Below are 12,598 nucleotides of genomic sequence, written 5' to 3' on the forward strand. Positions count from 1 at the left end.
AAATTCAAGAAACACCATAAATATTGCGATTTGTGTGACATATCGATTTTGACATTTAAATTTATGCCAATAATACCAATGGTAAATTAAACAATGCTAGTTTTTGTAATAAAAAGGAATTATCATTTTGAATTTTAACAAAAATTATAAATTTATTAAAACGTTTCTTTTAGAATCGAAATAATTCTAAATTTCCATTTAAATGTTAATTAATTTATCATTGTTATATAGTTTTCAATGTTCGGTTGGTACCTAACCTATAATTGGTAAACATAACCTATAAATTGAACACGCACAATTCTTTTTAAATTAATTTAAACAAAAATGAGAAAACTAAATAACAGAACGATATCATTTGATAAGAACTTTTTAAGGAAACTTAAAGAAGATTCAAATAGTTGTGTTCACATTCAAAAAGATGTTAAACGATTACCAATTCATCCGTTTAGATTAATTGATATAAATGCGTGCATAAAAGATATCTTCCAAACAAAAATTGCTAAATACGATGAAAAGTAAGTTATGTGTTTATTTTTACATCCATACAAAGTATTTATTTAAAGGTTAAATGGAATTTTATTGGGATACCAAAACATAACCCTTTTAGACAGCGATCGTGGGACTTTCGATGGATCTTTTACTCATATGGATATAGAAGGTGAATTTTACGTTTTTAGACCGATTATAGGAAGCATTTTAAATGGAATTGTTAATAAAAAAAGTAAAGATCATGTTGGGTGTTTGGTCTATAACACATTTAATGTTTCTCTTCCAAGACCGCAAGGCGAAGAAACCTGGTTAGGACAAAATATTAATATTGGGAGTGAAGTTCAGTTTAAAATTAATTTTACAAACATGGATTCAAAATTACCTTATATTAGAGGTGAATTGCAATCGATTATTAATGATAGTGGGTTTAGTGCTGATGATAGTTTTCTTAAACAAAGCAATAAAATTAAATTTAATGATAGTGATGATGAAGAAACTACAAAAAAATTAATTAAAAAACATAAAAAAGCTAAACATAAAGAATTAGAACAAGATTTTCAAGAAATTAAATTAAAAAGATCTAAAAAGAATAAAAAAGAAAGGCAATCAGAAGAAATATCTTTAGAAATTGATGAAAAAAATGTTAAGAAAAACCATAAAAAAGATAAACCAATGAATTCAGATTTGAATCAGCTAGAAGAATCTGAAACATTAATAAAATCAAAACGAAAAAAGAATAAGCATAAAAATGAGTCTAAAAATGAAAGTTTAAATCAATCATATAGTGAAAATGATAAAATTGATGAGAATGAAATTATGCAGACTTCAAAAGAAAGAAAACGGAAACGTGAGGATCAAACTGATGAATTTAATGAGATATTAACACAAGATTTTGATAAAAAAAGTAAAAAACATAAAAAGCAAAAAGAAAAAGCTGAATTAATTGATGATGATTTGAATCAATTTGAAGAAAATGAAAAGATAGAAAAAGTTAAAAGAAAAAAGAATAGATTAAAAGATAAAGAAGACTTTTTAGAATCTTTAATGCATAATATTGATGAAGAATTTGATCCAAAAATAAAAAAGCATAAAAAACATAAACGAAAAAAGGAAGAAAATCAAAATGAAGAAGATGGTTTCACTCAAAACTTGTATGTTGAAACTATCAATGAAGAAATTTGTAGTAAGAAACATAAAAAGAAAAAGAAGGAAAAGAATTGATTAAATTAGATTTTATTTCTTTTTACAAATAAAATTAATAATTAATTGTTTTATACAATTGGACTTTTTAAATAATATAGACTAGAATTAATTTGCTAAGTTATTTATTCATAATATCACATAAACGACAATAACCTATTAATCATTGTAGTATTACATATTGTTTGGCACAGCTTTTTAATGTTAGTTTTAATTTAATTACGAAATTTGATTCGTAAATTAATTAATATACATTTGAAGAGATTTTATTACACCCTACTACTTCAAAAACAAAACAAATCTTATAGAATTGAATGTAATTAATTTTTGCAAACATTTTCTTTTTATTTTAATGATCATGGCAAAGGCCATGGTAAACCGGAAAAATCAACTGGACCACCCAATCCAGCATCTGCTTCTAATAAACTCATAATAACAGCCATGGCAGCTTCATCATTTCCATCGGTGGTTGGTCCATTACTAGGTGATTCCCGTACTGCTTCTTCCATCATGTCCATTATTCCTTCCTCTGGATTACCACCTACTTAACAAAAAATTAAATTCTTTTTTTTTTTTTTCATTTTTGTGTTGTTTTTGATACGCACCTGGATCGTTCACAACGTTTAATAACGAAACGTTATTTCTAACGTGGTTGAATGAGTTGTTTTGTGTTGGTTGATTATATTCGTGAATAGGTTGTGTTATTCTTTGTTGATCCGATGGGATACTTGTAGATATGTGAGACTAAAAGAAAAAAATAAACTAAATTATTGATTTTTTTGAAATGTAAATCTGCATGATTAAGAACTAGTAGAAGTTTTTGATTTTTATTTTTGTTCTACAAAGTAATGTTGAAAAAGAAATAGCCATCTAGCGAAAATATTAAAAAATGTTTCAAATAAAAATTGTTGCTGATTTAATTCTAAACCAATTTTATTTGAAATATTTTTAATACAACCAATATTTATTGAGATACTCTCAAAAATCTCAATTTTTATACTAAAAAAGCGCCACCTGGTGAAGATATCGAATATTTGTGATAACAAAAACTGTTTGAAATCGCATTCTAAATAAATGTTATTCGAAACATTTTTCGATAAAACCAATAATTATTCCGATATGGCTTAATATATAATTTTTCGTACTGTTCAGAGGGAAATGAAGAAGATTTTATGAGTGTATACAGCGCCACCTAGGAAAAAATTTGAAAAACGTTTCAAATAAAATATGTTGCTGATTTAATTCTAAACTAATTTTATTTAAAACTTTTTTTAATAGAACTAATATTTAGAAACGTACGGCTAAATCCGAATGTTTGTAGTTCTAAGTATAGTGTTAGTTCTAGTGACAGTTCTAGGTTAGTATAAGATAGCGCTAGGTTGTTGTATATTACTATTAAACTAAAACGAGAACTAACACTACAACCAGAACTACAAACATTCGCGTGTAGCCGTGCATCTTTCTAGTTCTAGTGCTACTATTAGATGTAGTTTTAGTTCCAACATAATACCTACATTAATTTAATTTAAATGATTTATTTTTGATTACTTACATCATTAGTAACTTGTATAGTTGATTCAGAATCCGGATCTGGACTACCACCAGAAGAATTTTCCTCCACTCTTCGTTGCGAGTCCATAACTTGTTCCGCAATTTGACGACCAATTTTACTCGCTTCGACGTGATTGTTAATTAACCTTTGCATGTCTCTTCCGGCACCTATAAAAAATCATCTTAAAGAAGATTTTTATTGCGAATCAATTAAAATTGTTTACTTTGTACGAAAAAGTCAAAATTTTCTTGTATTCCATCCGATCTACCAGCTGTACTTTCAACGGTCCTAAAGTCAGTTCTACAAAAATACTTTTCATTATTATTTTTTGAATTAACAATGTTTGTTAATAAATTTGTTACTTACAAAATTAAATTATTTTTTGAAATCATGTATTCGATTTCTTTCGTCCACGGATTTTTAAAACTTTTCCATTCGCTTTGCAGGCGGACAAAGCCTCCGTTTTTCGTTCGAAACCGGTAAACATTCGTTGAAACTCTCTCGGTAGTTTGTAAAGCGCATTTATGGCAATCCGCAATTGTAGGAATATCATCGTGATGATAATATTCGTACATGCTACTCCCCAATAACTCTTGAGGTAAGAAACCTAACACCAAAGTAGCTCTTTGATCGACAAACAAAAATTTGCCATCTAAGGCATGTCTTGAAATAAATTGAATTGGCCGGATGTTTGTTTTTGTTTTAGTGGCGGTTGCCGCTGCAACCGTAGAGATATGCGGAAGAGTTCTTCCAACAGCCACCAAGCACGAAAGATTACAAGAATCATCAGTTTCACCTTCTTGTTCTTCCAACCCTATTTTTGCCGGTGCCCAAGATTTTAAATAACCCGTACATTGTATAACTTGGTACTTTTTATCCGAATTTTGTTTTTTTCTTCGATGACAACCAGTTGTTGTGTCAGCTTCTTCTTTAACTTGCGATGGATGTCGACATTTCATCCTGCAAAAGAACGATCTTCGAGCTCCAGGGCATAAACGAGTTACGTTCTGCGGGACGTCCGTTTTTACAGGTAACATAGCTAATTGAAGTAAAAATTTAATTAATTTTTAAATTTATCTTTTAGTGATTTATTTACTTTTAGCATCGATCAGTCTTTCACGAGGATTTAAATCCGAAGATGAGAGTTGTTCTTTAACTTTAGCAACATCTTTAGGATGGAGAATGTCAAATAAACTCTGTCCCAGTAAATCACCCTGAAAAAATTAACTTATTTGAAAATATTTTTTTTATTTTTAATATTACAATGTTTCACCTGAGAATAATTTAAAACTTTAGATACCGACTCGGAGACGTAAAGAATTCTTCCTCGATCGCAACCCACCACAAATAAAAAACCATCAGCTACCTAAAACGAAATTTGTTTGTACTCGGTTGGCCAAAAAAGAAAAAATTTGAAGTTTGTATTAACCTGTAATATAAGCTGTTTTAGTTCTTGATCCGATAAAAACGATGGTTTATAATGTCCTTCCGTATAAGAATGAACCGCACCTCTTATGGTTTTTAAATGTTGAACCGCCATTCTTAAAACTGTTAATTTATCCAATTTTCTGGACATAGCGTGACACATTGGAATCATCGCTGATAATTCTGTGATGTAAGTGTTCATTTTATCTCTTCGCCTCTTCTCGATTTCACTATGATTTTGTCTAAAAACAAAATAATTTTTTTTGAATTTTATTTTATATCATCTAATTCAGATTTATATAAGCATGTTTTTATGAATAATCAATAAATAAGTTTCATAACAATTATTAAATCGGTTAACGGTAAAGGCATAGTTGAAGGAGTTTCGACCTTCCACGGCGGTAATAATTAAACTTTTTTTAACGGTATTATACTGTTACTTTCATTTGTGCAAATGCGGTAAGGTACGTTATAAAGTTATATACAGAGTCGAATGAATGCGCGAACATACATTCGATGTCGTCGTGACATTTCGTAATGACCTAGAAAATAACTGGGGAAAAGTCTAGGTTTTGTAAGCACGGGTGCAGTTAAAACCTTGAACTCTTCTCGAACTTAGAGGGCTTCCTTGTTATGTCATCTTATTAGATGTAGTGTAATGATTTTTTAAATTTTTACTTACTTTTTGTTTTCATCGGTGGTTTTGACTGATTTTGCGTCATCACCTGTTTCATCTTCCATATCACTGGTTTCGCTAAAAGAAAATAAATCGATTTAGAACAAGATTTTACATTCAAATTAACTTAAAAGAAGGGATTTTCCAATAATCTAAAGTCTAACATTAACTTTCATTAACTCTAACATTATATCATGTGCCAATTTGTTACACCATTGATCATCAAAGTAGCTATTAGCCACGCATTATTATATACGCTTTTAATCTGGCTTTGATAAATGTAAATCTTTGACATCGTAGAATCCATAGTGAAACAATGCTAGAGTTTCCTGATTCCAAGCCGAAGTATTAGAAATTGTATACAAACAAAGGTAATATTTATCTATGCTATCAATTATTTTTGACAACTGTTATTAATAACACCGACATGGGCATTGTTCCGAAACTGGTGATTTCTGCTTTTTATGCAGATAATCTTCAATTAATCTTCAATGCAAATAATATCATTTCTCCTATTACACTTTTAATATTTGTATTAAAACCAATGATCAGAAAATGAGCAAAATTCTCCCTTTTGAAGTTGAAAATGGTTTATGCTTCTTCGATTATTATGAGCAATTGTAATGACTATCATTTTTCCTGCTTTCCTCTTTGTGCCTAGATAGTTAGTGATGCGATGGGATTCACTGTATGTACAAGTGAAACCAGCAAAATATCATATCAAGGAACACGTGAATTAAATTGCTCGATATGTCCTTATCAGTTACCTTATCATCTTCTTGACATCGCAATGATGTATACCGCAAGGGTATACATTTTGCACCACAGTATCACAAATCATCATTATCTATTGCGCTAATACCCTATACGAGCCAAAATTTTCTCCTCTATTCACCCTCATTCCGTGCTAGCCTCTAAATCAAACCTTGGTTTCCTCCTCTGTTATCCCGTCTTCCTATTTTAATTGAAGCATTCCTTGTGGTTTGACATCTATATGATCCTTTATGGCACATATATTTATATCTGGTGCTCGTTCTACATGACCCGCTTATCACAATCGCATGACCTTAATTTTAGTCACGACATCCTCGTATTTTTCTAACAGTTACTATAATACAATGTTGTATCTGCGTTGCTATGTTCTGTTCTCACACAATTCGTCTTAAACATCTCTAAAAACTTCTGCGAAGGATTTTCTTTCGAAGATAAGCAGGAAGCCGACGTCCCGCCTGCTGACGATTGACCCCGATAATTGAACCATTTCTTCTCTAGATCATATTTGCTTGCATATTTTGTGTAACTAACACATAATTTTGTTTTTGATTAATTCCGCAGGGATTTGGTCACTACCAATTAAATTTTATTTCTTAGCTTTTGAGAGGTTTCCTCTATCTCTGCTAGATTTGGTGCTACCTATTCCTTGTCATTTACTAACCTCCGATTTTTCACGACCATGTCAACCTCTACATTCGCGTTAAGCAGCTGATCAAAATACTGGATCTATCTTTATAATATTACATTGAGGTCCAACACAAGACTTTAATTTTTTTTCTTTTTTGAACCCTTTCTTTGTTGAATCTAAATCTTTACACATATCTTAATCCAAACCCTACATACTCTACTTAACAACGATCAAACGTATCATTACCCCAATTTCCCTTTAAATGTGCCCTATTAAAGCGAAGTCATACAAGATTACATAATATTTCCTTAAAACAGGTTGATATTTGCCAACCAGGAATCTAGAGGTTGAAAATTTACGTAACAACCACCGCCAAAGTCGCGTCAGTGGCAGAATCGCGACTTCGTCGCCTTAAAATAGAGACGCAAGCAAGTAAACTCAATTATAAGGGAATCCCAATCGGTGCGGGTGCCTTTTGCAGACGACGTTCCCCGGGTGCCGTTAGCCAATCAAACTGTGCCGACTGAAAACGACATCGTCACCGTCGACGCCGTCCTCTACGGTTAATTAGCGGGCTCCATTCTGTCTATGTACACGAGCCGCCAAACTCCCCAAACGGGGGGACTCAATAATTTTCCCTCGGCTACTAAGAAGTTTTCCTTATCGAAAAGTTTTGACTACTTTATTAGGTTTCCTCGACTATTGAAAATGATTTTCTTGTGTTGCACGGGGTTTGTACGCGAGTCGAGCGTTTAAATTTCTGTTCACATCTCAAGAATAAAAGGGAAACGCAAAAAAAAATTTAATTTGTCATTGAACTTATTTGAACCGACTTAATAAACCTTGCATTTGTGTCACTCGGTTATCTACAATTAGATTTATTTATCCTTGCCTTCAATAAGAACTTGCTTTTATATCGAAACTATTAATTATATAAATTTTTTCTTAATCTGATGGTTTCAATGCCAACAAAGTGGAATTATAAAATACCAAACTAAAAACAATAAATTAACATGAAAGACCGTAATACACTGTTATTCGATTGTATAACAACCAGCGTCGATATATAAATATACTATAAAATCTTTCCGTAAAACGGTATCTTTAAACTGCGTTAAAATTAAAATGCCAAGGCTTTACAAGTTAATCCATTAATCTTTTCTATTTAAAAAATACAGGAAGATCATGTAAGAATGGTTGCATATATTACAGTTTATTTAATACTGTAATACTAAAAAAAGTTTTAATTATTGCAGCTTATCTTAAAATATCTTTAATGTTTATTAACTTACTGAAATGATGCCTTTCTTTTTCTGTTCGATCCGGATGATGATCCATTTGTATTGGTGCTATTGACATGGGGCATATCCAATAATTGAGATTGTTGATGCGATTGATAAGAAATCGATGAAGAACAAGGATCACTTTAAATAAAAAAGAAAAAGTTTCAGTTTATATCAAATTAATAGAAACAAAAAAAGAACTTACTCGACCATATTATGTAATTCATAATAAGTTGGTTGATAACTTTGCGGTGAAAAACTTTGATTAACCGATGGTTTTAATTCTTCTAAGGTGATGTACTCTCTATCATCATCGGGAACTTGAAGAAGTCTTGAGTAGGGCAAATCTTGAACGAAGTTTCGGGCAACCATCTTCGAAAAATTGTTAAGTTCACTCAAAGATGGATAATCAGATGCACTCAAAAATAATCACAATATGAAGAAAACAAAGTAAAAAAGGAAAATGTTTGATGTATATTTAACAAAACTGTTTTCCATAACCCCGAAAAATGTTGATCAGTATTTGAAAAATTCTTAGAAATACAAGGTTTAGTTATAGAGTCAAATTTTGAAATAAAATTAGATTATTCAAAACAGTCTTGAAGGGTTATTACTGAAGGAACTGAAATGGGATGAAAAGAAATTAAGATAAATCACAAATTAGGATGAGTATTAAAGGATTAAATCACTTAAGTCTTTTAGCGAAGATTTCAAAAAATGTCTTTTGGAGGTAAACGGGAACCGATCGACGCCGTTCCCGCAACAGTAACAGGTGTCACTGGGGAACGGCCGCTAATTTCTTTCCGTTTATATAGGTGTATCGCGCTCTCGACTACGTTTCCACTGTGTTGTGCAGAAACGACGTCAAACGATGATATAAATCTCCATTTGCGCATGTAACGAATCTACTTGTTGCATTTGACAATCTCAATATATCTCATAATTCATCCCCTAATATTTCTAATCGACGAAGAAAAGGAAATATCAAATATATATTAATTAATTAAAGTAAGTGTAAAAGAAATTACTAAAATTTTTACTTAAAAAAACTTATAATTGAAAAATTTTGCTAAACTAAAAAACGAAATTTGATTTTCACTTCTTTTGACTTACCTTCTGTTTCTGTAATTATTTTCTTCTGCATTATTTTGCGTATCTCTTAGCTGGATATAAAACCTAAATCATTTCTTGTATTGTGGCCATTTTCGTGTTTTTTATTGTCTCCGAGCTCCACTAACATTGTTGGCTAATTGGCATTGGTAACCAACAACTTGACGCAACCCCTAAAAAAGTAGTCTAACGGCGTTAAATCGAAATGCACAAGGTGGCCTTTTGACTGAGCTATTTTTCGAAATTAACGAACTCGATCAGATATTGATCACTTTCTTGGAACCACATACCACTGATGTCAAGTCCCTCCAATTCTGGGCAAAAATTGTCTTAAACATGCAGAAGAGTGAACTGAACCTCTATTAACGTGGCGATTATTTTCATTTTGGTATTGAGCCTCTTGAAACACATTTGGGTTTGTTGATGTCCCATAACGCATATTTTGCTTATTGACAAAGCTATTAAGTCAAAAATGCTTATTTTCGATGATTTTTCTTTGATGAAGCTAATTACCTTAAATCGAAATATCTTAATATTTTTCGAAAGCGAAAGTTGTTGTTAGCATTCAGTATCAATATTTACTTCTAAGAAGAAGTAAGAGATTTAGTATCTACTTCCAAAAGGACTAAAGAATCTGGACTACAAATACAGATTAAAAAATTAAAGCCGTTTGTACCAGAAAGTGTGCGATTAAATACTGTTATACATTAGCCTAAGCGTGGACCAAGAAGAAGGTGCGGTTTATGTAACACCAAGGCATAGCCAATGCGCAATGACTGGCATTTAGCAGTTGTCAGATACCACTTTTATTAGGATTAACTAAAATCCTGCTTCCAAGCTTATCACAGCAAATAATTTCTTTATTTTTATTATTTGTTAAATACCTGCTCCAGTAAGAGTTGAAATGTGCCCTTAAATAGAAATTACTTGTATAGTGATCATGTTGATATCCATTCCTCACCAGAATGGTATTAGTCCTTTATTAGGTAGAATAATAAATACGATAATGAAGCTTACTCCGACGTACGCTGTATTGCTTGGTATGGAAATATTTAATAGAACTCGATTTCTTGCTACTCGTTTTTTGATCTCTATTTCTTCTCCGTATTTTATGGTGTTTTATTAAAAACAGTATTAATGATCATTAAAACGATACTACCAAAAGGCTTAAAGAACCATTACTCCTATTATCCTTTTCGTTTATAAAATCAACCTTGCATTTTCGAGAGATTACATGACAGTTTCAGAAAAACGATTTAAAAGTCTCTGATAAACTCGTGTGATATAGAGCTTGCGAATCTCGTTATTCCGGCGCTAATTAGTAACAAAGTATCGTCTGTTGACGTTTAGCCGATTGCATTCAGTTCGGAACGACTTTTGTCAGTCGCTTCGGGGACTTCGTCCCGCGAATGGATCGCAGTAACATGAAACCGTTAATAACACGTACGATATCCGAGAAATTCAAGTCCAAGAATCGTACAAGATTATTGCCCACGGCCAATCTCAGGTGTTCGTCCCTGCATCGAATGTCCATTGTGAAATGGATAACGAAGGGTTGCTAACGGTGACAAAGGCAATTATTTTTTAGTCCGTGAACTTAATAATTTCCGTATTTCTACTTCTTTTAGATTTAAACGAACCACCGTTTTTTTTATTCGCCAACTTTATTACAACTTGTTTTCTTTTAATAAGATAAAAAAATTGGTTAAATTGGAAAAAAAATTTATACACATTGAACAATCTTAATTAATAAGATAACCAACAAAATTAACTATTATTTTTTTTTTAATCTGCTTGAACAAACGAAGTCTTAGGAAAATGGAAGAAAAACTATAAGAAAGGAGGCCTGAAAATTTGGAATGAAGAAATACAGGAGGCAATTAACGAGAAGAAACAGGCATAGACTAGATAATAGAACAATCCAGAATATAGATATATAGAGAAAAACGGAATTAGGCTAAACAGCTCACAAAAGAAGCACATAGAGGAAGCTGTGAAAGATACATCTCCAACATCGAAGACGACGTCCATGGTAGGCAGAAATATGCATACAAAATTCTCAGACATCTGAATCAGAATGAGAAAGACTCATCATGGATAAATGTAATAAGAAACATACATCGCATTCATTGATTACACTAAGACCTGTGTTAGGGCAATAAGAAGCAAATTCTGGTCAATACTGGACAAAAGGGGCTTTACCAACAAAATTTTGTGTATAATTTTAATAAATTTTCTCTTTCATAACTTTCGAATAAATAGATGTTCCTACCTCCAGTCAGTCTCTTTCTTTCATCATTCGGCCTCTTTATCTTATTGCTCTATTGAGTCTCAAAAACCAAATTTGATGTTCAAAAACGATTTTTTATTTTGAAGGTAAAAAATGATATTTCATAAATGTCAAAAACGATTTTGTTACCAACTTAAATCAACTTAACAGGCTTTAAAAACTTAATATAGTTTTAAACTAATAATTTTAGCGTAACAATTCAGTTTTGATAATTTTTAATTATTTTATAATAAAATTGTTACTTTAAAAAATTAATAAAAAAAAATTCGAACGAATAAACTAAATGTTATAAAATTTGTTACCAACTTTAAAACAAATTATATTATCAATAAGAAACATTACTTAATTAATTCTAAATTTAAAATATTTTATTTTAATATTGTTTTGCTTCCATTTTATTACATATAGATAAATCGGCAAAATTTACGGATAAAATAAAAGAAAATAAATTTATTAGAATGTTTTTGACACATCTCTTGTTGTCCGTTATAAAATACGTAACGGTTCAGTAAACCGTCCCCCTAATAATATGAAAACAAACTCAATTGCTTACGTAAGCTTTGGGTAGGCAGACGTACGAATCATTCTTTCGACAACGTCAACGTTTGCTAAATAGATGTCAGTTGCAAATTTCCGCGTGTCTGAGTTAATTACCATTAAATCCAAGCCAGCAATTAATAACAATCCGATTATTACACAATTAAATAATGTGTATAATGAGGCTTTATCTGTTCTATTGTTTCATTGTAAAATTATTGAAATAAATTTGTTACTTAAGGGCATTAAACAATTAACTGTTATTTATGCACTTTTCTGCCATGTGGTATGCAACCAATTATACACCAAGTTATAACACGTTTATAAATAAAATTAATTATAACAATTTTTAGTGTATAGAATTAATAAATAATTAAAAATCAATTATTTATATAAAATACATCAAAAATTGATTAAATTTAATTAACTTAAACTGTAAAAAGAACATTTAAATACCGAATATACGAGTGCATATTTGGTTGCCTATAATTTTACAATAATTTAAAATTAATTTAAACTGTTTTAATCCATAACTAAAAATAAAAGTAAACCTAATCTTATCTGAAGATATCGTTTTATGTAAAACAGTTTTTTATAAAGTAAATATAAAAAATTTGCTGAAAGAAATAAAATT

The 12,598-nt window shown here is 30.8% G+C and overlaps 2 protein-coding genes and 1 long non-coding RNA gene across 4 annotated transcripts; 2 read left to right on the forward strand and 1 right to left on the reverse strand.

Moving 5' to 3' along the window:
* Positions 1-97: 97 nt before the first annotated feature.
* On the forward strand, positions 98-1,801 carry LOC111426868 (RNA polymerase I subunit F). The gene is made up of 2 exons (XM_023061692.2): positions 98-515; positions 564-1,801. The coding sequence occupies exons 1-2, from the start codon at positions 325-327 to the stop codon at positions 1,708-1,710; spliced, it is 1,338 nt and encodes a 445-aa protein (XP_022917460.2). The 5' UTR covers positions 98-324; the 3' UTR covers positions 1,711-1,801.
* On the reverse strand, positions 1,798-8,884 carry LOC111426867 (basic helix-loop-helix ARNT-like protein cyc). Of its 2 annotated transcripts, none has more exons than XM_023061684.2 (11): positions 8,233-8,884; positions 8,037-8,168; positions 5,349-5,420; positions 4,671-4,908; positions 4,515-4,607; positions 4,338-4,455; positions 3,608-4,280; positions 3,465-3,541; positions 3,242-3,408; positions 2,295-2,433; positions 1,798-2,233 (listed from the first exon to the last, which is right to left on the reverse strand). In XM_023061684.2, the coding sequence occupies exons 1-11, from the start codon at positions 8,397-8,399 to the stop codon at positions 2,046-2,048; spliced, it is 2,064 nt and encodes a 687-aa protein (XP_022917452.2). In that variant the 5' UTR covers positions 8,400-8,884; the 3' UTR covers positions 1,798-2,045. The 2 variants fall into 2 exon arrangements, with proteins under 2 accessions (XP_022917452.2, XP_022917453.2); XM_023061685.2 differs by having other exon boundaries at positions 1,798-2,230; positions 8,233-8,827.
* Positions 8,885-10,325: 1,441 nt separating this feature from the next.
* On the forward strand, positions 10,326-11,414 carry LOC111426864 (uncharacterized). The gene is made up of 2 exons (XR_002707881.2): positions 10,326-10,701; positions 10,766-11,414. It is a non-coding gene; the product is annotated as an uncharacterized lncRNA (long non-coding RNA).
* Positions 11,415-12,598: the final 1,184 nt, after the last annotated feature.

Source organism: Onthophagus taurus, chromosome 2, assembly GCF_036711975.1.
Source record: "Onthophagus taurus isolate NC chromosome 2, IU_Otau_3.0, whole genome shotgun sequence".
In the NCBI taxonomy this organism is placed as follows: domain Eukaryota; kingdom Metazoa; phylum Arthropoda; class Insecta; order Coleoptera; family Scarabaeidae; genus Onthophagus; species Onthophagus taurus.